The sequence below is a fragment of the Prenolepis imparis genome, unplaced genomic scaffold, assembly GCF_030444845.1.
Source record: "Prenolepis imparis isolate NDT839.2.m4 unplaced genomic scaffold, iyPreImpa1.0 SCAF_15, whole genome shotgun sequence".
Classification (NCBI taxonomy): domain Eukaryota; kingdom Metazoa; phylum Arthropoda; class Insecta; order Hymenoptera; family Formicidae; genus Prenolepis; species Prenolepis imparis.
In genome coordinates, this window is record NW_028141173.1 from 1,850,954 (window position 1) to 1,875,668 (window position 24,715).

The 24,715-nt window shown below is 34.9% G+C and overlaps 8 protein-coding genes across 14 annotated transcripts in view; 4 read left to right on the forward strand and 4 right to left on the reverse strand.

The window, feature by feature from the left end:
• Sns (sticks and stones) overlaps positions 1-4,914 on the reverse strand; it is a 303,040-nt gene extending 298,126 nt beyond the window's left edge. For both annotated transcript variants that reach the window (XM_083055423.1, XM_083055424.1), the window contains exons 1-3: positions 4,627-4,914; positions 3,233-3,340; positions 603-2,304 (exon numbers count right to left, since the gene is read on the reverse strand). In XM_083055423.1, the coding sequence (XP_082911549.1) occupies positions 603-693 (91 nt within the window). In that variant the 5' untranslated portion in view covers positions 694-2,304; positions 3,233-3,340; positions 4,627-4,914. The remainder of the gene's footprint in view (positions 1-602; positions 2,305-3,232; positions 3,341-4,626) is intronic.
• A 112-nt stretch (positions 4,915-5,026) lies between these two features.
• On the forward strand, positions 5,027-6,436 carry LOC145946054 (ADP-ribosylation factor-like protein 2-binding protein). The gene is made up of 6 exons (XM_083055439.1): positions 5,027-5,184; positions 5,317-5,421; positions 5,506-5,612; positions 5,690-5,775; positions 5,870-5,966; positions 6,031-6,436. The coding sequence occupies exons 1-6, from the start codon at positions 5,181-5,183 to the stop codon at positions 6,124-6,126; spliced, it is 495 nt and encodes a 164-aa protein (XP_082911565.1). The 5' UTR covers positions 5,027-5,180; the 3' UTR covers positions 6,127-6,436.
• Positions 6,437-6,639: 203 nt separating this feature from the next.
• On the reverse strand, positions 6,640-10,704 carry LOC145946046 (nuclear pore complex protein Nup93). 4 transcript variants are annotated; one of them, XM_083055430.1, is made up of 8 exons: positions 10,565-10,704; positions 9,458-9,613; positions 9,155-9,335; positions 8,104-9,067; positions 7,707-8,031; positions 7,274-7,630; positions 7,068-7,185; positions 6,640-6,967 (listed from the first exon to the last, which is right to left on the reverse strand). In XM_083055430.1, exons 2-8 carry the CDS (start codon positions 9,556-9,558, stop codon positions 6,656-6,658), a joined length of 2,358 nt encoding a protein of 785 aa, XP_082911556.1. In that variant the 5' UTR covers positions 9,559-9,613; positions 10,565-10,704; the 3' UTR covers positions 6,640-6,655. The 4 variants fall into 4 exon arrangements, with proteins under 4 accessions (XP_082911556.1, XP_082911554.1, XP_082911555.1 ...); XM_083055428.1 differs by having other exon boundaries at positions 9,458-9,741; positions 10,565-10,703; XM_083055429.1 differs by having other exon boundaries at positions 9,458-9,702; positions 10,565-10,696.
• On the forward strand, positions 10,029-14,600 carry Cyld (ubiquitin carboxyl-terminal hydrolase CYLD). 2 transcript variants are annotated; one of them, XM_083055431.1, is made up of 11 exons: positions 10,029-10,763; positions 11,174-11,321; positions 11,399-11,629; positions 12,196-12,371; positions 12,448-12,561; positions 12,673-12,896; positions 13,031-13,203; positions 13,293-13,589; positions 13,673-13,788; positions 13,879-14,095; positions 14,196-14,600. In XM_083055431.1, the coding sequence occupies exons 1-11, from the start codon at positions 10,290-10,292 to the stop codon at positions 14,384-14,386; spliced, it is 2,361 nt and encodes a 786-aa protein (XP_082911557.1). In that variant the 5' UTR covers positions 10,029-10,289; the 3' UTR covers positions 14,387-14,600. The 2 variants fall into 2 exon arrangements, with proteins under 2 accessions (XP_082911557.1, XP_082911558.1); XM_083055432.1 differs by lacking the exon at positions 11,399-11,629.
• Positions 14,601-14,659: 59 nt separating this feature from the next.
• LOC145946053 (U11/U12 small nuclear ribonucleoprotein 25 kDa protein) lies at positions 14,660-16,683 on the reverse strand. The gene is made up of 3 exons (XM_083055438.1): positions 16,208-16,683; positions 15,772-16,110; positions 14,660-15,582 (listed from the first exon to the last, which is right to left on the reverse strand). Exons 1-2 carry the CDS (start codon positions 16,535-16,537, stop codon positions 15,859-15,861), a joined length of 582 nt encoding a protein of 193 aa, XP_082911564.1. The 5' UTR covers positions 16,538-16,683; the 3' UTR covers positions 14,660-15,582; positions 15,772-15,858.
• On the forward strand, positions 14,772-15,813 carry LOC145946052 (distal membrane arm assembly component 2). Its single transcript, XM_083055437.1, has one exon. It carries the CDS (start codon positions 14,772-14,774, stop codon positions 15,597-15,599), a length of 828 nt encoding a protein of 275 aa, XP_082911563.1. The 3' UTR covers positions 15,600-15,813.
• Positions 16,684-18,119: 1,436 nt separating the features above from the next.
• Positions 18,120-23,019, forward strand: LOC145945788 (uncharacterized). 2 transcript variants are annotated; one of them, XR_014426923.1, is made up of 6 exons: positions 18,121-18,428; positions 19,260-19,748; positions 19,834-19,948; positions 20,370-20,519; positions 20,613-20,818; positions 20,913-23,019. XR_014426923.1 is itself a non-coding variant. In XM_083054938.1 (5 exons), the coding sequence occupies exons 1-5, from the start codon at positions 18,345-18,347 to the stop codon at positions 20,705-20,707; spliced, it is 933 nt and encodes a 310-aa protein (XP_082911064.1). In that variant the 5' UTR covers positions 18,120-18,344; the 3' UTR covers positions 20,708-23,019. The 2 variants fall into 2 exon arrangements, 1 of the variants encoding a protein (XP_082911064.1); XM_083054938.1 differs by having other exon boundaries at positions 18,120-18,428; positions 20,613-23,019.
• Positions 23,020-23,307: 288 nt separating this feature from the next.
• On the reverse strand, positions 23,308-24,546 carry LOC145945790 (uncharacterized). The gene is made up of 4 exons (XM_083054943.1): positions 24,374-24,546; positions 23,868-24,193; positions 23,571-23,773; positions 23,308-23,498 (listed from the first exon to the last, which is right to left on the reverse strand). Exons 1-4 carry the CDS (start codon positions 24,442-24,444, stop codon positions 23,403-23,405), a joined length of 696 nt encoding a protein of 231 aa, XP_082911069.1. The 5' UTR covers positions 24,445-24,546; the 3' UTR covers positions 23,308-23,402.
• Between the last annotated feature and the right edge of the window lie 169 nt (positions 24,547-24,715).

The window sequence follows — 24,715 nt, forward strand, 5'->3', positions numbered from 1 at the left end:
ATTAAACAGTACTAATATTTAAATATTGTATTTTATTTTAAAAAAAGAATTAACATAATTACACGCATTCCGTCGCATTACATGGAATTACTTGGAATTCTCGGTAATTCGCAATACATGTACAAATTTTTGATGAGTGAGACACCCCTCGATATTATCATTTCAAATCTAATAAAAAAGTTTTTCTAATCCTCTCTATCTCTCTAAGCTTTTCTTTCGCGATGCAAGTAAAATTCTAAATAAAAAAAATGACTTCTACATTCAACTATGTTCGAATTAGATGTATAAACGAAATTGTCTCCTGAAAAAACCATCTGAAAATTGATATAAATACAGCATATTCCGCAACGCAACGACTCCAAGTAAAATACTATAGGATTATAGAATTCGTCCGTCTCTTTTTATTTACTCGAGCAAAATCGTCTTGGAGAACGGCCACTTGAAACTCGCAGGTCTTATCGCGAGCGAAGATTCCTCGAATTACAGTAGCCCCACTCCGTTTCCCCGAAACGCTGCCAGACGCGGAGGTATACTCTCTTTTACGATACATCAGCCCCCACGAAAGAGCCTCGCTTCGCGCCAAACATAAACATTAATTGTACCTTTTACAACCGACGTCGAGCAGGCGGCGATGAGCACGAGGAGCCACATCCCGAGCACCTTCTCCGCCATCGTCACCCTGGAGACTTTCATGGCCGTGGGATGATGGAGTTGTCCGTTGTCCGTTTATGAGCACGCACACACATACACTTGACACACGCGCGCGCACGCGGATTAAGTAACGTAAAAAGGAGGATGGGAAAGCACTGTTGGCGCTCTCGACGAGGAAGAATCCTTTATCCTTACTGCTCGTCCCGCGTATATATCACTTTATCGATCCGTATCGCGCGTTATTTCACATATCGTACGTAACCGACGAGGACGACGACACTGCGAGGAATTCGCGACACTTTCCTGCGACGACGTGAAATTCGCGCACAACCTCTCGCGTTTCCTCTCCACTTCCGATCATATCATCAACGAGGGTCACGACAGGGTGACATACTTGCTCGAGTATCTCGGTCCCGAAGCCGCTGCTGTTAGAGCCTCGTCGACGACCTTCGATCGTCCTCCTCTTCACGCAAGCATTCCGTTCCGCTTGCCGGGAAAACGAGTCCGCCCATATATATATATATATATATATATATATATATATATGCGAGAGTCTTTTCACTCGCGAGCTTGCGATTTCGAATATAACGTCGATCTCCGACGAGTCACTTCAACGCGCACTTTGTCCACGAAAAGGAAAAACTTGGCCGACAAGCTCGGTAATCCGATTATTTCACACTTCGAGAGTGCCAGTTTTAATCCCCGGCGAAAATGTTGGACGACGATTTCCTTGGCGTGAAGTTGAACCAATCACGTTGGCGACGCGCCGGCGAGTATCTATTACCACGCGCGAAATGCCGGATTCTTCCGGGGTTCCGGGAACGCGTCGCGACGCCGACGATCGAGACGCGGGGATGACGATGACGCAGTCCGATGAGAGATCTTCGCCGGGAGGAATGTCCGCGATTCGCGCACTGCGGAACGTAGCTACGCCAAGTTGTATTCACGTGTTACACACACTTGGCTCGATCGCGATCGCAGCGAAGCGAAGCTTCCCCGTACTACACTCGCGCCAAGTTCAAGTCGCTCGGAATCGATCGCGAGGATCTATGATGGCGGCCGATTCGCTCAATTCGGCAATCGATGAATCCACCTCGGAATATTATCCGTCGCGTGTTGAAAGCCCTCGGGCATCCGTTCTAATTGCGTAGAGGAGGGTGGCGGCGGGGGAGTGGCACCGACGACGACGACGACGACGACGATCGAGGATGGGTGGTGGATGCGAGGGTGGCTGGGAAACGCCAACTCGAATCGCGCACAGCCAGGGCTGGCGTGTATCCGCGAAATCAGAGAGAGAGAGAGATCACCGGGATTCGATGACACGCGACGACGATCGCGCGCGCGAGCCCGGCTTATCACCACGACACACCACCGAAAACTCCGGCGCAGGATCACTCGCAGGACGAAGGTGGACCGAGAGACGCTGCGCTACGTGCGCTGCCGTTCGCGTGAGTGTGAATACTGCGCGGACCGGTGCGAGACTGCGCGAGAGAGTAGGAGGCCTCTGCCCCCGCAGAGATCCGCGGAGATTCCCGAGCGCGCCCGAGCGCCGCCGAGCGCCGCCGAACATTCGGCGGCTCGGCCGCTCGGCTGGTATTCCGTGACCTTGGCTGCGTGCGGCCATATTTCCAACGCGCGTTGTTATAAATAATCCTGCAAACAATTTCCTTTAATTAAACAGATATCTAAAAATGTATCTTTTCCGCGAGAAATAGAAATATATATATATAGAAAACATTATTTGTGATGTAATAATTTAAATTCTTAAATTATATACGTATAGTTTTAAAAGTTGTCCTGTCAGAGAGAAATTCTAAAAATTTAAATAATCTATTTACACGAATATTATATATTATAAATATTATGTAGCAAGAGTAAAATTATTGAAAAATATGGCAAAACAATTCAAAACGGTTCAAAAATAATCACACACATCTCATTATAGTTTGTATTTTATATAAATTATAAGCGAAATGGTCTTGAATTTAATTTATAGAAACAACTAAAATGTATAATTTAATTTGAACATTATTTTCATCAACTAATTCATGTATTTACATTGCGTTTTAATGCGCAATATATATTTATACATTTATTAATTCATAACTAAAAAGAGTTTATTCAAATCTTTGCTATATTTATTTTCAATGTATAGTATCTCTCTCTCTCTCTCTCTCTCAAAGTATCATATTAAGTGACTTTAGAGAAGAATAAAAATTAATACAATACTACAGAAGTAAATGTTTACTTTACTGCTTACTGATAAGGAAACTTTCTCTATACGAATATTGATTGCAATGTAACGTAATTAAATAGATTTTCGACATGAAATAGATATATAACAATTAACAAATTCGTTGAAATAATCTCTAAATATTTTATTGCTTATGTATAATATATAATGAGAGAAATAATTATTTCAATTATCTAAATTATCCTCAATGAGAGATACATATTTAAAATTATTGATTAACATTAATTGAATATTTTTAATATATTAATTGACATGCACAAACGAGGTATTATTTCATCATGTCTATTATAATCTGATAAGAGAAATGTGTTTTATTTTTTTTTTTACCTTTTAAATATGCTGTCTTATTATCAATCTTTGTGATCACCGCATTTACTAATTATTGAGTCCTAAAAGAAGCTGCCCACGAGACGAAGATGATGATGATGACTCCTGCTGCGACATATGTTAATGAGATTTGAATTATAGTCGGTGATTTGAATTATCTAGCCAAGTTTGCAATAATTTCACAGACAAATTGATGGATTTTATACAATACGGAGAGATTTCGTGGATGCTCGGTTAGTGTCGCTATCGTTAGCGCGATGCTTTTAGTTAATTAATGTACCAACAAGTGTCAAGCTGAGACATCTTGATATAATATACAAGATACCGAACAACCATGATACTCCGTTAACAAGATTTGTTGATGTCTTGAATTATTAAATAGTATATCGCTTGTACGCTCTCAATATGATAGTTGACGAATTTTACAATTTTGATAATATCTCTGATGTGCAATGTGCATATATAATTCTATAATTACATGAAAAATCAGATATCAAAACTGATATCTTAATTACAATGAGCGTCGTTTTATGTATATAATATATAAATAAATCTGACTTATCCTAACACATATTTTTATAATTATTTTTATAAATATCGCTACAAGAAAAATGCTGAATAATAATAAATGATATGGAATTCATCAAACGACTAATTAAATTTTTTTTACAAAATTATTGTGCAGCAAATTGTGCTTTCAAGTGTGACCCCAAATATTTTAATTAGTATACAAATTAATAATAGTAATTTATCACATAATTAATTATATTAGCGACAAATTTTTATCGTTATTTCTCGATTAAACGATCAAAAAGATCACATTTTGCACTATTATTCATCGATATATACATTTATTCATTATATCAAATATATTTTTCATCAAGGAAGAAATATGATATGTAAAATGACATAAGATGCCGACGTATCGTCTTTTATCGTAGGCGATTAAAGTCGCATTGGGGGGTTGCGAGAAAATAAAATGTATTATTATCCATCGTTTTACTTGCATTATTCCGTGTATAACGAATAAATTGGAAATCGTTCTCCCGATACGTCAACAACAACATTCACGTCGAAATTTAATTCCACGTACTCTATGATTCTATTTACGTCACAACATTTTGCTGTGACGCACGTAAGCGATTTCGCTCGAGTTTGTATATGAATTCCATAAATATTGGCGCCGAGTTATACCATGACGATAAAGATTCGCGATTTATGAAGTTGCTTTATGGAGCGTGAAATTGTTGTGCACGCATTATATAACCTATTATAGTAACTAGATGAAATTTTCTCCACGGGCATGTAGAGTTCCAAAGCGTGTGTGTTAGTACGTTATTCAACTGTACTCCTAAATATATGTTATTTAATTAATTATTAAAGGCGAAGTTTACCTTTTACCTGCGTGATATATAAATCGAATTTTATTGACGATTAAAGTGAATGGTCCGTTAATCGTATTTGCATTAAATTTCTTCGTCGCCGCGCGATCTAACTTGCACAAATTTCGAACATGCACTGTGCATTAAATACAATGAGTAGAGTAATGACCTAAAAATCTATCAACGTGGCATTATGCGCCATCTATTCTCCTTTCATAGTAACTATATGCTGACCTTCCTAACTTACTCTATCGATACATATTTATGTACATACATTCTACTAATCGTAATAAATGATATTGTACATTTAATGTTTAATACAACGTATTAAAATGTGTATATATTAATATAAAATTGATAGGTTCCTCGAAAATTGATCAATAAATTTATTCTAATCATATACTTGAAACATAACCTTCCAGACTGATCGATTAATCAATTGTCGTTTCCAACGACTATTAACTTGATTTGTGTATAATTTGACAGGAAACTGTCAGTTTCGAGATTTCATTTTACAATATGAAACTAGTGCCTTATTTTTTTTAAGATAACAAAAATAGAAGAGCATGGGTTTGTGTTCTCCCATAAATTACATTTTCTTATTTTCGTAAAATCTTATATATGTATCGTGACAAGTCTAATCCATATTCGTGAAATACTGTAGTAATTATTTATGCATGTTGAAATAAATTTTTCAAACAGATGAATCGAGTTTGTCGAGTCCAGAAGATGAGAAACGAGTTTCGAAAAATCGAGAAAACTGTTCATTTGATGAAGTAATCGGACATATCGAAGATTTATTATTAGGTATAAAATTATTCACGCAAAAAATGAACGATTGTAAATCAATAAATTGTATATATATTTGATGATGAATTGTCTTCCTTTCAGAGGAAGACTTTCAAGCTCTTCAGCAAAGATTTTTAGAAAAGTATTGGAATGTTTTTGAACCAGTGGAGGACAACAAATTAATTTATACTGATATATTTAACGAATATGTAAGTTTCAGATAAGTCTTGAAATTCTTCCAATCCTGCCACAATTCTCTCAAATATCACTTATGTGTGTGTTTCAGAATAAAGCTGTGGAGACGTACATTGAGGATTATCTTAAAAAAGTTATACCACAATTCACAATAGACATTTTTTTACATCAATTAAAGTAATTATAATATATATCCTCTCATAATAAAAATTTCATTAACTTTTATCTAATAAACTCTTTACTTTGTATGTTTGAATATGATAAAACTCAGTGAAAAGCAGGCAGAATTGGAAGGTGAAGTCTTTGAAGTATTGTCGACGATAACAGACTTTTTGGCTTTTAAGGAAATGTTTCTCGACTATAGAGCAGTATGTAAAATCAATTTAAATTATTTTATCTTTCTATCTGTATGTAATAAAATGTTCTTTATAGGTAAAAGAAGGTAAAGTTGAAGATCTCAGTTGTGGGATAGCCGTTACGTCTTTGAAATTCTATAATGCAGAAGATTGCAATAAATCACCAAGATAATATACACAATTTTAGTATCGAGAGATGCCTTTCAAAATAAAAGATAGAACATATTTAAAACAACGATTAAAATGTGATATATAAGTCAAACATTAACAAACACATGCGCGCACACACATTGTGTTTAGTATCTATTAATGATTGTATCTGCAAAAATGTATATCATCTCACGTATTTCTACAAATAGAAATATAAAAATAATTTAGATATCCTGCTTAGCATTTTTTTCTGCATGTTATGGATTTCTTTGAGTAGCAATCTATACAATAATTATATTTTTAGAGGTATTAAGTCTTTCTTTCTGTTTTTTTTCAACTATTATGTTTTGGAAATATGTGCAATTGTATTTTAGTATACCTAAAATTTAAAAAATACAAAAAATATATCTTTAAATATAAAAAAATTAGAATTTTTTTAGTATTGGCTAGCAAATATATAGAGTGAAATGTTCTTAAATATTCAGACCAAAGAATAAATATTTCGAATTATATTCGAAAGAATGTATACTTAACAGTGTATTGTATCGATTTTAATGCATAAGAATCTCCATTTGTACAAGTTTGCTGTTAGTCTCGTTCGGCATACGGTATGGCAAGGTCCCCGCAAAACTCGTCAATGCTCGGGCTTGTTCTCTAAGATCGTGTAGCTGTTGATCCCTCGCAATTTCGTCTCCTGGTTCCACCGATCGCAATTTCTGATACTGACGATACAATATTGTCATAGTAGCTAGAAGAACGTCGGCCAATGTTCCAGCCACTTCGGGCGATACACGACGTAAAGCGTTTACTCTCTCATCGATTTCTTTCACATAACGAGGCAACATCTTCGACTCTGCAATTGTCTAAAGAAAAAATGTATCGTGTTATTTAAATCTTTTTTTTTAAGGATAAAATATACCAAATAACACATTTATTTTTGCTCTCTATTAAAGAATTACTTACTCTAAGTGCACTTTGATACTGCTCATTATGGAATTGATCGAAGAAAACCATAAGATCTTTTAAGGTAAAGAATGAAGACACGACTTCCGAGGGCGCTTGAATTATAATGTCTTTATATCTGAAAAGATTTACGAAATAACAAACTTAAACTTGAAATTGTTTGTATTAATCTATTTATCTATTTTGTCGCAGATGTGTGAATTTACCTTGTACCAATGTCCATAGCTGTGGCTTGTAATCGTGACCTGAGAGAACCGGGCAATCCTTTCTGACTGACAACTTGCGTTAAGAGTGTGCACATCAAACTGAGAACCTTCTCATGATTTCTAGCTAAATCGTACATCATGACTGCATCTTCGAGCAGACCTTTTCTGTATAACGTTTCGGCGCAAATATTTATCACGTCGTCTGTATTAATTTGGAATTGATCCAAGATACCCGGAAGTCTTCGATCTTTGTCAAGTTTTCCAACCAACAAAATGCGATTTGCAGGAGAGGCATCCACTACCATTTCTGCGGCAGATGCAGCAAACATGTTACGATCATACGGATCCTTCATACATCTAAAAGTAAAATATCTTTGAAACACAGGATATATTTTAATTTAATTGACTTTACACGATAAGAGTACACAATTACCTCAATAAAAAGAGATAATGAAGACTTTCTTTTGGATCTGACGATTCAAATCTTTTAATGTACAACAATATCAATCTAGCGAAATTCAATCTTTTCGCTGGCGGTTTATCAGCAGGATCTACACTAATCAAAGGTGCTAAGACACTTTGACTGACCGCTAATAAATTGTGTTCATGCATCGCGGCTGCTAAATGAACCGCGTGCGATAGATGCCTCGCTCCAGCGCCGGTGGCTAAAAATTCTATTGCTGCTTCGAATTGTCCAGTCAAAAATAACATCGAGAAATATAAAAATGGCTGCTCGTGCGCGTGATAATAAGTTTCTCCTGTAAATTGTATAGATTAAAATTAAATAAATCCTCGAGCAAGAACTATCAGCTATCTAAGATTAATATTACCATATATTTCTGAGATTGTAGTCTGCAAATAATCCAATGTCAGTTTATTCTCGACATCTGCCTGATCTCTTACTTGGCACAACTTTAACCACAAGTAATCGTCGGCTGTAGCTATCACTTCGGAATGCAAGTCGTCCGGCTCGCAAGGAACCAACGCGCAATATGCCGCTCTCTTGTATAAGTCGCTGACAGATCGAACTTGCTTTCTGTAGTGTAACTTCAGAATGGACTCTGCACGACTACTCGGATGATGTTGCGGATCGTCGCAAGCTTCCTCGAGAGCTGTTTTAAATTCCGAGAATTCTGTACTGCATTGATTCAGACACTGTAGCGCGGCTTTATAATCTCCGGACCGCATGGAGTAATACACTAGAGGCCACAATGGCTTGTCTTCGACCATATCATCTTCCAAATCTCTCAAACTTTGTACTTTAACACCTACAAAACTCTTGACCAGAGGAATCGTGCCTGGAACGCCACCTCGTTTTGCCTGCACCAGGTTCTCATTGATTATAGAATTCATGAAATCTCTATATCTGTTCTCCAGATACTTTTTGGCTTGTAAAACAATTTTTTGTTCGATCGCAGGACTACTTCTGGATTTAATTTGATCTCCTCTAGGTGTCGGCGGAATATCAACCATACACTTTACCATTTGCCACAAGTCTACAATCTTCTTGTCGTTAAATGATTCAGAAGCTTTGCAGAATGCATTAAACAAACTGGGCCGGGTTATACCTCGAAGCACATGATCGTTATAATTTTGCAGTTCTTTTACATACGCGACCTCTATGCTGGAGAGACCACTAATCATTGAACCTGCTAGTTTTGTACGCTGCGGTGCTCCACGTAAGTCTGCTAGCTCTCCAGATGGAGCAGTCATGGCATTTATTATCTCAAAACGCATTTGCTTCCATTCACCCAGCATATGTTCCATTTGTTGTGCTCTAGTAAGCTCAAATGTCTAAAAACAGAGATTTAATATATTTTTCTATTGTATACAAATAAGTATACAGAGTATATAAATATTTTAATAATTATATGCGCTTACATCCTTGTGAACCTGTTCGATGATGGAAAGAATCGCATTTTCCTTCTCATTTCTAAGATAACTGACAATGTCAGTGTCTGCGATAGGATCTAGTGGCTCAAACGTGCGTCTTGCACTAAGCGAGTTTAATTTCTGTGAGATTTGAGACAAGTCTATCCCTCGAGAACCCAGCAAGACATGGCTGAAACATTTATTATCAGATATTATTAACAGAAATAGTCAAAAGTTATACATGAGGAATATGCAGAGAAAATTGACACATAAAAATCACAAATTATACAAGAAATCTCGAATTAGACTCACGCTTGGGCCTCGTTGTCCTGGGTGGCGGTTTGCGTGACCCGGCACCAGAGCTCGTTCGAAGCCTCCAATATCTGCTGGAGATTTCTGTCGACATGCGGCATGTCATCATTTCCCTCGGCGGCCGCGGATATCTGCTCCGCCGACCTCAGCAATTCGCTGAAGCCGGAATCGGCCGTCAATCGTGCAGTATCGCTGGGCAACGTGTCCGCGTGTCCGGTATCGCCCATGTTTTAATGACAAAAAGCCTTGTAAATATTATTATTGTCCTTCCCTTTTGTGAAATTCTGCGTTTGTCGAACGAAATATCATGTGGTACTGTCTTGTAAATCGCGCGGCAAGGGTTATGAGCCACGAAGTATAAATATTATAGAGAGGCATACGAGTATGTATGAATGGAATACGATTCACTTGACATATAGAGTTACTAGCCAACGATCGACCAATCGGGATAAAGAACTCTTTAGTTCCTTCATCCCGATTGGTCGAACCATTCGAAGCCAAGTGACAGCTTTATGCAACCTATGAAAAAAAAAACTTTCTAGATTTATTGACAGATGACAGATGTGCATCATTTTGCTTGAATTCTCCGCAAAAGTGAATACATGATGAGATAAATATTGTCGGCGAGCAATAATTTGTGAAAATATGTAGATAAAAAAAAAAGGACATCTGTTTTTCAAAGTTGAAAGGAGGATGAAAAATTCTATCGCCGATCAAATATAATATCGAATAAAATTTTATATGAGAGACGAGCAAACGTTGAGGTTGACAGGCGAGCTGATAAATCACGCTTCTTTCGTGTAGGTGATAATTATTTAATATATACGATACCATGGAAGACGCTAACAAGGAACACCGGGTCCTGCAACACTACATTGCCAAGCAAGACACGGTACTGATAAGGCAACACGGTGTGTGCGTCGTTAATGTTAACAAGCTGCGTGTGGGAATGCTTGTAGAAGCGCTGGAGGATTTGAAGGACAGCGTGTTGAAGGTTCGCGTGATCGACACCATCGAGGGATCTGAGATCTGGTGCGGTACGGAATGGCGTTGCCACAAGTACGATCTAATCCCTGTCTCGCACAAGATCTGGCAGTACTTGCTCACCGTACAATCCCCTCAGGAAAGAATCCGAATCGCGAATGACGAGGCTCTCTGCGAGCGAATAAGGAATATCTCTGTCAACGACAAGGTCTGGTACTGCTCCGACTCTTCTAACAGACGAGCTAAAGAGATTGCGCTGGTCACATACATCGGACCTGTAAAGCAACTTGGATTAGGATATTACTTTGGCCTTGAATTATTGGTGAATTAATAATGCTAATTTTTAATGTCCCTGTCACTCTTATATCAAATAGATTCTATTTTATACTCTAGAAGTACAATGTATTATGTTTAAGATATAAAGTTGTGGCCTTTTCTCTCTCTTAGATATAGAAGTAAAATTAGGAAAATTTTAATAAGTTAAATTTTGAATTAGTATTAATTAAAGCTTAACTATAAAAATATTTAATGTTGAAAATGAAAAACATGCAATATACATTATAATTACTACATATACGTATTTACTATATTTTTTAAATCAAGAGATCAATTAATTTCAAAATTATGAGAAAGTTTGTGTTGATAAAGAGGAAATGATATAGTTAATATATAATTAAATGTATATTAACATAAAGTATAATAATTTTAAAAATACATACATATATATTCCAGGAAAGCCAAGAAGTATCCAAAACATCTCTATTAGCCAAAGAGTATAATATTTCTACGCATTCAAATGCTAGTGTAACATATGCTACTGTAAATAATATATATCCATATAAAGCTGAATCTGATACAATTTCTGGCAACACTGAAAAAAGTATATAAATTATAATTTAATATTTTTTTATATGTAATAGTCTCATAGTTATCCAATTTGACATATTCTTATTTTAGCATTCTTAAAGAGTAACACAGGAATCGACTATACTAATGATAAAAAAAGATCTGTACTCGATAGTACACCGGCTGTTTTATTAGAACAGTTTACTCTGTTCGATGACAATAAGAACAACAATCAAGAATCTGTCAACATATTGAAAGACCGTCATCAGGCCACAAAATCGAATCTTGAAAATAATGTTAATAATTATACTAAAAGCATCGATCATGCTCTTTTTAAATGTGGTAATTTTATTGTAAATGCAGTAAATATACTTATTCATATGATGTTTTCCCTTAAAAAACCTTAAAACAAAATTAACTCATGCTGGAATTTCTTCCGCGTGGTAGAGGAAATTAATAATAGCTATCTAAAAATAGACCCAGACTTAGTCTGATTTCCTAGAGAGCTGTCGGCAGGTTATAAAGCACTATACAGTCATTGCATTATTGTGAAAAAAATGACAGCAGAATTACAGAACATTCCTATTTTTGTATTGGAGCACAAATGGAGTAGTGATATAGAATCAAACATATACAGTGATGTGGAGGATACACGTAGCATAGATTTGTTGGATTACAGTAAGATGTAGTTAACATTCTACCTCTACCGCAAATATTGGTTCTTAAACGCGATCATGTTTATACTTATATATATATATATATATATATATATATATATATATATATATATATATATCAAAGAACAATTTACATTCTCTTACACATTATCTTTAAACTGTGCCAAAATACATAAAAAAAAATATTACAAGCATTTATGATAAACTGTATGTATTATTGTTTGCAATTAGGTAATCCACTAGAAAAAAACGAAATTGAAAAGATCAGGGTGGAGAACAAGGGAGATTTGATGGTGGGTTCTACTGTAAAAGTACTTCTGGATTCTGATATCTGTTATGGAGTTATTCAATGGATTGGCACACCGTCTGGTATAAGTCCTGGCAAATTGATGGCAGCAGTTGAACTGGTGAGTGAAACGAATTGATTAAATATATTGTTATAAGAGTATAAGAAAACAAATTCGAACAATGTGTCATTCATAGGATGATGGACATCCTTTAGGTACTGATGGAACTTATAAAGATGTCAGATACTTTCACTGCAGGCCTTACAAAGCTATATTCACAGATATTGAACACTGTTCTCATTACGAAAACGTAAGTATAGATATAATGAGTTATTTGCAATGTTATCTCTTCAATATCTATGCGTCATTGCGAGAAAATTTAAAGGAAAATAAATTATGATAATTTTTTGTTCATAAACAGACGAAGCTTAATGAACAATCGACACTTACAAATAACGATAATTTCGGTAACATGGAGAGCTCTGTAATCGCAGGCATAGTACGACCTATTTCCCTTAAGGGAGACTTGGAAAGTATATGCGGGAAATATCGTGGTATTCAGGGCCATCACAATTCGTGCTATTTAGATGCTACCCTCTTCAGCATGTTCACGTTTACCAGTGTATTTGACAATCTCTTGTTTCGGTAATTAATTTTAACGTAATATGTAATTTAAAAATCATCGTTTCTCTTAAAAGAAACATGCTTTATTATATAGATATATGATATAATAGTATAATTTAGCAAAAATATGTATATGTGTACATGTAATTTTTCAGACCACCAAATGAAAAAGATTGTCCGCAGTATGAAGAAGTGCAGAGAGTTTTAAGAGAGGAGATCGTGAATCCGCTTAGAAAGAACATGTTTGTCAGAGCGGATCGTGTAATGAAGCTTAGAACGTTGCTCGAAAAATTATCGTCAGTGTCCGGTCTTACTAGCGAAGAAAAAGGTTTTTTTTTGTTTTACATCTCGAAATTTTGAATATTATTTTAAATCGCTAATATAATACTTTATAATGTATTTTTGTAATTTTTTCAGATCCGGAGGAATTCTTAACGTCGCTAGTCGCCCAGATTTTAAATGCCGAACCGTTCCTTAAATTAAGCTCCGGACAGGACGCGTATCACTATCAATTGTTTGTCGAAAAAGACGACCATCTAAATCTACCGACTGTGCAGCAATTATTGGAACAGAGCTTCCTGACCAGTAACATCAGATTAAAAGAAGTCCCTTCGTGTCTTATTATACAAATGCCGCGTTTTGGAAAATCATTTAAAATGTATCAGAAGATACAGCCTACATTACTACTCGATGTGACAGATATTATTGAAGACTGTTAGTATCATTATATTGTATCTTACGCGGTATTTTTGTTTATCTCAAACGATTCATAGTAACATTTATATATTGTTTTGCAGCACCCAGACAATGTACAGTGTGTGGCAAATTAGCAGAATTCGAGTGCAAGGAATGTTACGGACAATGTGGCGTCGGTCTCGAAAGTATAGCTTTCTGTTTACAGTGTCTTGAAAAAGTTTGTAAAGTATTTACGAGATGAACAAACATTGATATTAGACTGACATTTGGAATGAATTAATTTTTACTTTTTTTTTTTTTTTTTAAGGTACATCGTCATGAACGAAGAACTAATCACGAACCGAAGAAGCTGATTGTACCTATGGAATTTGCAATTCTGCAAGAACACTGTCCCGTACCACGTTTGTACTTGGAACTTTCTGCAGTGGTTTGCATCGAAACCTCACATTACGTCTCATTTGTAAAATGTGGCCCTGGTTCAGAGGCACCATGGTGCTTCTTCGATTCGATGGCCGATAGAAAAGGTATTCGACTTTTATATATAAAATTATTGAGAAAAAATTTCTATAATTATTGAAACAGTTATAATTAATATATTTTTATAAATTTGTATTTTATTATTAGGCGAGCAAAATGGATATAATATACCGGAGATGGTGCCATGTCCAGATTTTCCCTACTGGTTGAGTGAAGAAGGAGGAAATTATTTGATTGAATTGACAGACGACCGGCATTTACCGGAACACGCAAAACGTTTACTTTGTGACGCTTATATGTGCATGTACCAATCCCCCGATGTTATGATGTACAAATAACTCCAATCAACTTATATTTTAGATAATAACGCCAGTCTCAACATTATTACTCGAGAAAAGTGCAATGTTCTGTTTATATATATCGCTTTCTCCCTAATAATTTTACACAAATTACGACCATAATTACTAGTAGTATAATTATTAAGATAATTCGAGGACTCGAAAACTTATGTACAAAGTAGGGATATGTTTGTATATGCAGAAAAATATATAATTCTAGAAAAAAAAACTGTCAAAACAGGACGTTTATTTTTACTGCAAGATTTTCGTGTATTTGTTTTTTTTTTTTTTTTTTTTGTTTGACATTAGGTTTTGTTTGACAGTTAGATTAGGTTGGGTTAAGGTAAAGTTAGAATATCACACGAGCACGTATGTGTTTATTTCGATGTCTAACCTCCAAAAAGTTAATTCAAGTTTCACTCGACTGATAATGTTGGCGAGACGATTAACATTCGTTCTAAGTAAACAATCATGTGTTCGAGATTATTCCCTTTCTCGAGTAACATATGCGGAAGGCGTACAACATGAAAAAAATCAATACTCATTGAGAGAAAGGGAAAAGCAGGCCGAGAATGATCCAAAACATCCCGGGAATGTTATGTGGATTTCCTTGAAGTCGAAAAAGGAGACCGATTTTTCCTTTGGCAATATTTCAAAATGGATCACGCATAAAACGATCCGATATAGCAAATACGTGCAGCAATTCAATCCGGAGAGACACAAGATATTGGGAGCCGACCTGGCAACAGCTCACTTCATCGTAAATCGCGATGGCCGGGTAAAATTTAAGGGTAATACTTACTGGACGAAAAAGGACGAGAAAGGCTCCTATGATTTACCCAATCAGTTCGATTCCCGCTATATCCTCGAGGCAGTGGATGCCAGTAACGCAGATCTGTATTACGAGGGTCTGAGCAACTTGTGCGGTCTCAAGAAAGTCAAATGGCTCAGTCTCAAGGACAATAAGAACATCGATGACTGGGGCTTGGACAAGATCTCGGCGGAATTCCCGGCATTGGAGCACTTGGACATTTCTGGCTGTGAGAAGATCACCGAAAGAGGATTGGAGTCACTGTATAGAATGACTAATTTAAAGACGTTGATTGTAACAAATCACTATAAGTCTGTTTCATTCGAGTTAACTTGTTTCATGCTGGAGGATTGTATGCCTAACTTGACTTGTGAAATTTATATACCTGAAACAATAGAATAGTAATGCTAATAAAAAAAACTAAAATGAGTAAAATATAAAAATATAATTGACTTTATATATAAAATTAAATATTCCTAAATAATAAGAGATATTTATGAAACTCAATTAATTGTTATATACATTTACTTAAAGAAAGAGTGTGTTTAAATATTATTTATGCAATCTCAATTACCACGATATTGTAAATTAGAAATGTTTGAGAGAAGTATTAATAAAAGTATATGAGATATTAATGACAATAGACAAAATAGCAATTTATCTATTCTTTTAGCAATTTATTCTTTTCTCTGCGTCTCTTTGTAAAATGTAATTCTGCTTTATTAGTGATGTTGTAAAATTTAATATTTTCATTGTCATTAAAAAGTCTGGTGCCTTCAAAGCAGAGATGATATTTTTTCCAAACGTGCTTCCAACTTGTCTTCTTTTCGACTTTTTCTCTTTTTAAGGATAAATTCACATGTCGCTTTATAGCTTTCTTCAAATCAAGTACCGTTGTATTATGTGGCGGAACCTTGAATACAAAATAGAAAAGATGAGATTATATTAATAAAACAATCAATTTAATAAATTGATAACATGCAAATGTATAAGATATAAATATATATTACCACCACTGCGAGCTTTGGCAGATCTCCACGATTTAAGAACAAAGTTATAGCTTGTCCTTGCGCAACTGCAATTTGTGATTTAAGTTCCTCTATCGTAACATCTGAAGGCAATCCGGAGAGCAATGGATCATTCTTGACAATGTTATCTATAGTCATTTTACTCAATTTCATTAATTCTTGATGACTAAGTCGTTTAGTTTCGGAATTTATTTTGTCAGCACATGATTCTTCCTTGGCATCTGTCAGAGCAATTTCCTCTGACTTTGGATCTTTGACAATGTCCATATTATTCATTTTATTGATATATAATGTTAACCTAAAGTATACCATGGACGTAAGAATACCTGGACGGAACGCAATACTGCGGGGGTGAAGCACAAAGGGTGAAGGGAATGAAATGTCTATTGCACGGATATAAAAGGGTACTTTACGTTCCGTCCAGGTATTCTTACGTCCATGGCTAAGAATAATTCAAATAGAAAATACGCGAAATGATAGAGCTCCACAAGCTCTAGTTACTTTTGTCCTGATTGGCTAATCACTAATTCCACTGAACCAATAGATTTTCAGACATTACATATCGCGGATCGGAGCACCAATAAAAAATTATCACGCTAAAATGAACATCAGGCACAGAATGAAGAGAGAGATATCTTCACTTGAATAATACTTGGTTCTATGCGCAACGCGCAACACGGGACGAGAGAGAGAGAGAGAGAGAGAGAGAGAGCGCGTGTCAATGTCGATGTGCGCGGTGCGTTCGACTTTTAACCTTCAAGTGGCGCCGCGTCACGCGGTCGGAATTCGGCGCGCGGAGTGGGGGGCTGTGGTGGGGGGTGAGAGTGGGGGGACGCGCGCGCCGGTGCGCCGCGCAGAGTGGGGGGCTGTGGTGGGGGGTCAGAGTGGGGGGACGCGCGCAACCCCCCACTCTCACCCCCCACCACAGCCCCTCACTCCGCGCGCTGAATTCCGACCGCGTGACGCGGCGCCACTTGAAGGTTAAAAGTCGAACGCACCGCGCACATCGACACGCGCTCCAATATTATATATTATATATTCTATGGTTGCGCGATTTGAAATTGGCAACACTGTTCATGCTATAAACTATAAACTTTGTGACCATGGACGTAAGAATACCTGGACGGAACGCAATACTGCGGGGGTGAAGCACAAAGGGTGAAGGGAATGAAATGTCTATTGCACGGATATGAGGCATCTAAGATGGCGGCGGCGGATAATTTCACGAAATGTTATCGTTGTGAATGTGTATAAATGTCTCAACACAGATGTCTATACAAATCTGTGTGTCTCGATTAACGTTGTGCGACGTGAAAATAGACGCTAAATCTGAGGCATCTAAAATGGACGCAACCGTAGACCTCTCACCCCTCAGGAACTACTCCCCGCGTCTAAAAGGGTACTTTACGTTCCGTCCAGGTATTCTTACGTCCATGAAGTATACAGATTAATCCATAACGTAAACATTGTTCATATCAATATCAATAAAATCTTTGGATTATTGCGATTCGATGCGAGTATTAATCTCAAGTCTCTTTACACACACTAATTTATAAAAATATTATTTTTTAATCACAAATTAAAATATTAAAATTCCAATTAAGCGCGAATTCAATGTTTACAAAGTCGAAATTGTCTGAAATTATCGGCGGATCGAGACTGCATTCGACATCCAATAAAAAGAATTATTTCCTAGGGACAAAAATGGCGCTCGAGTTAATATCGATATATCGATTTATAATGACATATCGAGATGGAATTTCTCACGCGTTCCGAAACTCGATCCTGCATACTTCTTGTCCACTGACAGAAGCACTTGAATATCCCGCGATCGGCGCATGCGCGTGCGCTTGCTCCCATCGACTCGCCTGAGGGCTGACAATTGTCAGCGATCAATCTCGGCGTTTTGTGCATACGCAGTATCGCGCGAGACTCTTCGTACGTCGTTCCGGTGTTGATTCAGTCCCCCTCCTCTCTGTTCCCATCCGAGGGGACTCCGATAAAACGCTTGTGCTTGTGCGGTGACCAGGTAGACGGTTCGATCCCCGTGAACTTGGTTCGTCGTGTCGTATCGCGAGATTCTTCTCGTTGCAGTGAGGCACTCCAAAGATCCGCAAAGATGACGGTCATCACGAAAGCGATCACGGAAAAGAAGGCGTCCGACAAAATGGAGCAGCCATTGTTTGTTGAGGAAAACTCCACGGTTAGTATCGCGCGACACACTTGACGCGTTATTTAAATCTCCCATCGACTAATCAATTCCGTCAATTGGAAAAACGTTTACTTTTAACGACTTCGTCGAGGTCGAGCAGCGCGGAAACTACGCACAATTTTCGTGTGTAAAAAAAATATCTATATTCGCGACCAATTATCAATTTACATCGAGAGGGTCATATGTGCATTATCTATATTTTATATACATTTACATCGATGTATATGTATATGTGTTATGCATCTGTTTCCTGATGGTCAGCAAAACTATGCCTACGCTTGATAATGTTGACATATCAATGTACATCATGTCTCGATAAGACCGAAACAGAATACAATACACTTGTGATGTTATGACAAAACGATACTGTTATGACAGATGTATACCACACATTTTTTATAACACATGTGTTATGAAAATGATGCGTGACGTTCGAGAGATATTTATAAAAAAATACGCATTTTTATTCGCTTTTAAAGTATCGACTTATTTCTTTATAATAGTTAATAAAATAGGAAAATAAAATTAAAATTAATATCTTTTTGTCACATTTTTTCTTTACTGCAAAGATAATATAAATGAATTTTAAGGGATATTTAAATTTTTACGTATGTCAATTTTGTTTTAAAGATGTTCGAAAAGATGCAAATGCATTGGTAAACAATTATCTCCTTCATAAAATTGTATACAGATACCATACGTAGAAATATATAATTTTATACATTATTTGCCTTTTGTATTTTTGTAGAGATTAATATAAAAATGTTTGAAAAGCTATCAATTGAATAAATAAAAGTACAAATATTCTCTGTACTTTAACAGGATGGTTCGAAATCTGATGTAGAAGCAGCACGTCCAAAAACCGATTCGACTGGTCATTATTTCGTTTCTAAGAGAAGCATCCATCGTATACATGTAACTGCAACGTTTTTGCTCTTCCTCGTCGCGCTGATGATATTGATTATCGGAGTGATCGGTGGGCTTTACATCTATAAACAGTATGCGAGAACTCAGATGCACAGATTCCGTACTGGCTGGTATAGCATTCCGTACGACAGCTCGAACAAAGCATCTTACGGCAGTAATGGAGTTCATCAGGGATTGTTGGCTGATTCCGATCTGTTCACCAAAAGTCTCACCAAAGCTATGGAACAAGATGCATTGGATATTGCAAGGCATATAGATCACGATATTAATAATTTCTTCAAAGAGAGATTTGAAATTGATCTTGAGAATGAGCATTATGAGAAAATTGATGTGCCTGATTTCCGTGGTGGACGTCAAGGGCGTTTTATACATGATTTTAACATTGTGAGTCGATATCTTATTCCTATCCAACGTGCTCTTTAAATGATCTTTGCAAACAAGATTCTTGTAATATCTTATTTATTTACAGAATAAAACAGGTATAATAGATATCGATGGCCAGTGTTGCTTTGTCATGCCTTTGAATCGTCAACGCGTATTGCCACCTCGTAATATGTATGATCTTCTTAGAAAGATGTACAATGGTGAGTTTATATATATATAAAATTCAATTCAAATTAATTGATTTATATATAATTTATATATATATTATATATAATATATATTTAATACAATATATGTCAATCGCCAGTAGAGTTTTAAAAACTAAATAGAATTATTCTTTCGATCATGACTGGCATAAGTTCAAAAATGTTTATTTATTAAAGATAACACAACGTTTCGATTAGCACTTGAGAAGGACCAAAACCAATGGTCGAAACGTTGTGTTATCTTTAATAAATAAACATTTTTGAACTTATGCCAGTCATGGTCGAAAGAATAATTCTATTTAGATAATATATATTTATTTTATATATTATATATTATATATAATACATATATTTATATATATTATATATACATGTACATATAAGTTTATATAAATATAAATGTCTTGTATATTAGGTTATTACGAAGTGGATACTGCAATCGTGCGTGAAACCATGAAAGTAGTCACACCACCAATCACTGACATGTCAGTCGTTGGAACATACATAGCACGAGAATGCAAAGACTTGCCTATTTATATGCTAAAGAAAGTGGATTCTTCTAGTGGTTAGTTGTCAAATTGCAAATAATTTAAAGTAAAATTTCTTATATACGCGACACATTAATACATTAACGTTTTTTCTTCTCAAATATTTCCAGTTATAAAACGCAGCGCGTCGAGCGGAGTGTTCGGCCAATTCGCTGGCAACAGTATTATGGAAGTTGATATCGTAAATCTAGAAGACTTCGAATGAAGCTGTAAAAGCAATTGAGGAAATTTTCAATTATTCTAGAGATTATTCAGAATATTAACCATCAGTAGTTCTCAATGTATAAAAGTTATATGCTGTCCAGAGCAAACTTAGGTAAATATTTACGAATTCAAGATCGTTATCTTGCATTTATTATATATCAATACTGATTTTTTTTTTATATTCTCCTAAAACTATTATATTTCAGGTATATTCACACTTATTGAGATCTTCATTGTCTTTCCATTATATTTCTTATTAGCTTTAAAACACAAAATTATATAATGCGATTAAGTACGCGATTTGTTAATTGTTGTCCATTAGAAATATTTAATGCATCATGAGGGTTCCTTTATAATATCATGAGTAGTTAAGCGTGAACACAATTGAATTATTGAAATTGTTCCAAATATACACAAGAAGTCTGAGTAAAAAAAAGAATATATATAAAATGGAATATCGTCTGCAAGTTGGTTCTTACAGAGGAATTAATATTTCTTCCATGTTTCACAAAATATATTCAGACAGATAGCAAGCGTAATGTTAGTTACACCATAATAATGAAATGTTTTGCTGTTATGGATTCTGATACACAGCTTGTTGATTATATTTACAAACTCCATTAATAATCAATAAAACTAATAATATAATAGCCATACACTATAAGTCGTTGTGCTTACAAATGCAGTTCTATAATATTATTAATAAATTATAAATATGTTTTTTTATTTGTGAATTATTAGAAAATGTATCGTTCTCATTAGGGGCACAATGCCTGATGAGCTCGAAATGCGCGGTACACAAACTGCTAGTATCAGAATTGAAATAGCTTCTTAGTATATGTCTCAGTGAGAAATATATTCTTTTTTTTATTATTGTAATCAATACATAAAACACGTCACACATTTATGAGATTACTGTGACTATATAAATATTTTTACAAAACGTTTGGATTGAAAGATAATAGAAATTACAAACCATTGATTTAAGGGGAATCTTGGTGTTCAGACATTCCTTAAGACTTGTTTATCTGTTCTGCATTTCTGCATAGTGAGAAGTCACATGCTTTAATAAGTATTAATGATATGGCATTTTAAATATATATGTTTTATGTATCAGTTTTTATTGCCAATTTATGAAAACTGGAATTGAAGAACCAAAAAGGAATAGATAAGAATGTATTGTGACTGAATGCAATTTTGCCATTAGTCTATTTTGATGCATTATTTTACAAAAATCGTTATTTTTTAATTTTTTTTAAATTTTATTACGCGTATATGCAACGTTCAATATCGGCAAATATATCCAGGTACTCGGAATTTTTTACTCATAAACTCATTAGCCTTAAATATTGTATGTCATAGATACTAATATAGTTTTTAAATATAGCCTTAAGTTTTTTCCGATGCAGGATACTTTATAATAAAAAGAAACAACTTGGCAAATAGAATTTGAAAGAATTCAAGACTTTCTTAGCATATCAAAAAGAAAGGAAATTGTAATATGTTTTAATATCAACACACAGATATCATGAAATTAAAATGTACAACGCATTGTTGTACAAGATAATTTTTGTGTAAAAAAAAAAATTATTCAAATAGGACAGATATTAAAAAACAATTACAATTATATATGTGATTCTAATAAAGTATTGTGTCGTATCTTTAAATCAATCTTTATGTAAAATTGATTAAACTATTTTCTTTTTTAAACAAATCAATATAATGGAAACATACATATATATATACATATATAATATATTCATTGTCAGATCACCATGAACCGAGTGCCTGAACATTTATAACTCATTCTATTATATCAGTTCCATGTCTGCTTGTGTTATTAATTCCAAGAATGCTTGTATTATATCAATTCCGATACCAAATACAAACGCGCGAATATACGTATAAGCGGAACGTACGCGGCGTTTTAAATGTTCGTAGGCATGTAGGTCACACAATCACTGGTGACAAAAAAATATAGTATATTAGTTAGTTCCACCACTTTTGGAGTGGGGATAGAATGCGGAGAATCATTATTGTCAATTTACTTCTATTAGTTCTATGATATGATGCATAATATTGTCTACGGACATGCATTTATACTTTTTCAAAGTGTTATGATTTTATCTCAAGTTTTGCGCGATTGTAGTTGAGTTTCTACAGCTTCCTACACTATTTTCGTGTCTCTCTGATTATAGAGTTTGAATTCTTTTATTCATATAGTATTAAAAACCACATTTGTAAAATTATACGCAGATTAATTGTAAAGTCTGATAAAGAATAAATCGTATATTACATACGAATATTAGCATTTGTGCAATCGTATCAGATATATTTTTATTCCACAATTCACTTAAGACAAAGTTGGTTTTACAAGTTTTCATTATATTAGTTATCTATATCTCTCTTTAGAGTTTAGAGCATATAGTTTACAAAAAATTTTTATTTTTATTCACATTAATTTAAAAATGAATTAAGTTATTAAATAACTTAATTAAAGATAGGAATTTATACTTAATTATCAAAATTATAATATATACATTTTTTAAATAATTATATTTATATAATATATAATATATATATATATATATATATATATATATATATATATATATATGTATAGTGTTAATATTTATATCTAATGCAATATTATCAATAGTGATTAATCAATATGGTTTAAATAATATTTGTATGTACTAAGTCTCTCTTTCTCGCTCTGCTATAGCTTTTTGTCTAAGAGTATAGAGCTTTTTCACCCATTTATCAAATCTTGCTTCTTGATCCATCATAATCTACGAAACAAAATGGACATTATCTGTTTATTATCTGATTACAAAATATTAATTCAAAGTTAAAGAACTTACTGATGTGTGAAATATACTTTCTAGCCCACTAGGAATATTAGGTACTGGTGGAATCTGTATAGTATCAGAACTAATATCTATAACGATATTCTTAAATTTATTTTCTTTGACAGCAGATGAGGTAAATTGTTTTGGAGTGAAACCTTCAGCATTTATTTCCTCAAGTACACCATCTTTGAAACGTGGTTCGATAGGAAAATCGTCTGTAAATCAGCATTAATTTACATCTATCTATTATCTCTTGAACTCTGATTAAATACAAATTTTTACAACGTTAATACAAGCTGACAGTTTTACCTTTTGTTGCTACAACTTGATTCTTTTCAGCATTGAATTTTGATTGATTTGATTGCGAACTGCTGGAAGGACTTCGTGATTTGTCTCTTGAAGTAGATCTAGCTTTTCTTCTTGAACGATCAGAAGAGTGGGATCTACCTGTACTGCTATGATAACGCCTCTTATCTCGGTCTCTTGAATGACTGCTTCTAGAGCCTTTATGACCCTTTGAATTTCGATCTCTTCCTCTACTTCTTGAATGCGAACGGTGTCTACGTTTTGTCTTCGAATGTCTCGATAATCTCCTTCGATGAGGCGAAGATTCGCTACTATCAGAAGTGCTAGATCTGAAAGAATTATCATGCAATATTAAAATTGTCTTCACAATATAAACAACAAAGTTGCGATAAATGATGTGAAATATATCAGATTATATATTCTATCAAATGTAATTAAGCTTGTGTAATTGCTAACCTAATTGATGATGAAATTCTTATTACTAACTATATATTTCTCTTGCTTTTTACCTTGATTTTCGATTTCGTCTCCTTCGATATCTACTATGATCCGAGTCCGATTCACTGGAATATCTTGCCATTTGCGGTAAAACAACGCTTTTGTCGCGTCTTCCCTTTAATATTTAGAGGTTAGAAATTACTGAAATGAGGTTAGAAATAAAGAGGTTAGAAAGAAAATAAAACCATGATATAAATATACATAGATCGTACTCTTTCAATACAAAACTGGTAACTAGGAAAGCCAAAAATTGTCCACGGCGTGTGTTCGAAAATCTTCCTAAATTTCAATTGACCAATAGATTTTTTCCTTTAGTTCCTAGAGGACGTCTACCTGTTTGCTCCGACATCCTG

Bases quoted from the DNA above. Each gene is read 5' to 3' on its own strand.
- LOC145945788 (XM_083054938.1), top strand. From the start codon at position 18,345: ATGACGGTCATCACGAAAGCGATCACGGAAAAGAAGGCGTCCGACAAA. The intron at 19,749-19,833 runs GTGAGTCGATAT...ATTTATTTACAG, and splicing joins TTATACATGATTTTAACATT to AATAAAACAGGTATAATAGA. The intron at 20,520-20,612 runs GTTAGTTGTCAA...AAATATTTCCAG, and splicing joins GAAAGTGGATTCTTCTAGTG to TTATAAAACGCAGCGCGTCG.
- Cyld (XM_083055431.1), top strand. From the start codon at position 10,290: ATGGAAGACGCTAACAAGGAACACCGGGTCCTGCAACACTACATTGCC. The intron at 12,562-12,672 runs GTAAGTATAGAT...GTTCATAAACAG, and splicing joins ACTGTTCTCATTACGAAAAC to ACGAAGCTTAATGAACAATC. The intron at 13,590-13,672 runs GTTAGTATCATT...ATTGTTTTGCAG, and splicing joins GACAGATATTATTGAAGACT to CACCCAGACAATGTACAGTG.
- LOC145946054 (XM_083055439.1), top strand. The intron at 5,613-5,689 runs GTAAGTTTCAGA...TGTGTGTTTCAG, and splicing joins CTGATATATTTAACGAATAT to AATAAAGCTGTGGAGACGTA. The intron at 5,967-6,030 runs GTATGTAAAATC...TGTTCTTTATAG, and splicing joins TGTTTCTCGACTATAGAGCA to GTAAAAGAAGGTAAAGTTGA.
- LOC145946053 (XM_083055438.1), bottom strand. From the start codon at position 16,537: ATGGTATACTTTAGGTTAACATTATATATCAATAAAATGAATAATATG. The intron at 16,111-16,207 runs GTAATATATATT...TTTGTATTCAAG, and splicing joins TGCCAAAGCTCGCAGTGGTG to GTTCCGCCACATAATACAAC.
- LOC145946052 (XM_083055437.1), top strand. From the start codon at position 14,772: ATGTCTAACCTCCAAAAAGTTAATTCAAGTTTCACTCGACTGATAATG.
- LOC145945790 (XM_083054943.1), bottom strand. From the start codon at position 24,444: ATGGCAAGATATTCCAGTGAATCGGACTCGGATCATAGTAGATATCGA. The intron at 23,774-23,867 runs GTAAAACTGTCA...GCTGATTTACAG, and splicing joins TCAAGTTGTAGCAACAAAAG to ACGATTTTCCTATCGAACCA. The intron at 23,499-23,570 runs GTAAGTTCTTTA...TTTGTTTCGTAG, and splicing joins AAAGTATATTTCACACATCA to ATTATGATGGATCAAGAAGC.
- LOC145946046 (XM_083055428.1), bottom strand. From the start codon at position 9,684: ATGGGCGATACCGGACACGCGGACACGTTGCCCAGCGATACTGCACGA. The intron at 8,032-8,103 runs GTAATATTAATC...TACAATTTACAG, and splicing joins TACAATCTCAGAAATATATG to GAGAAACTTATTATCACGCG. The intron at 7,631-7,706 runs GTAATTGTGTAC...TTTTACTTTTAG, and splicing joins CATTATCTCTTTTTATTGAG to ATGTATGAAGGATCCGTATG.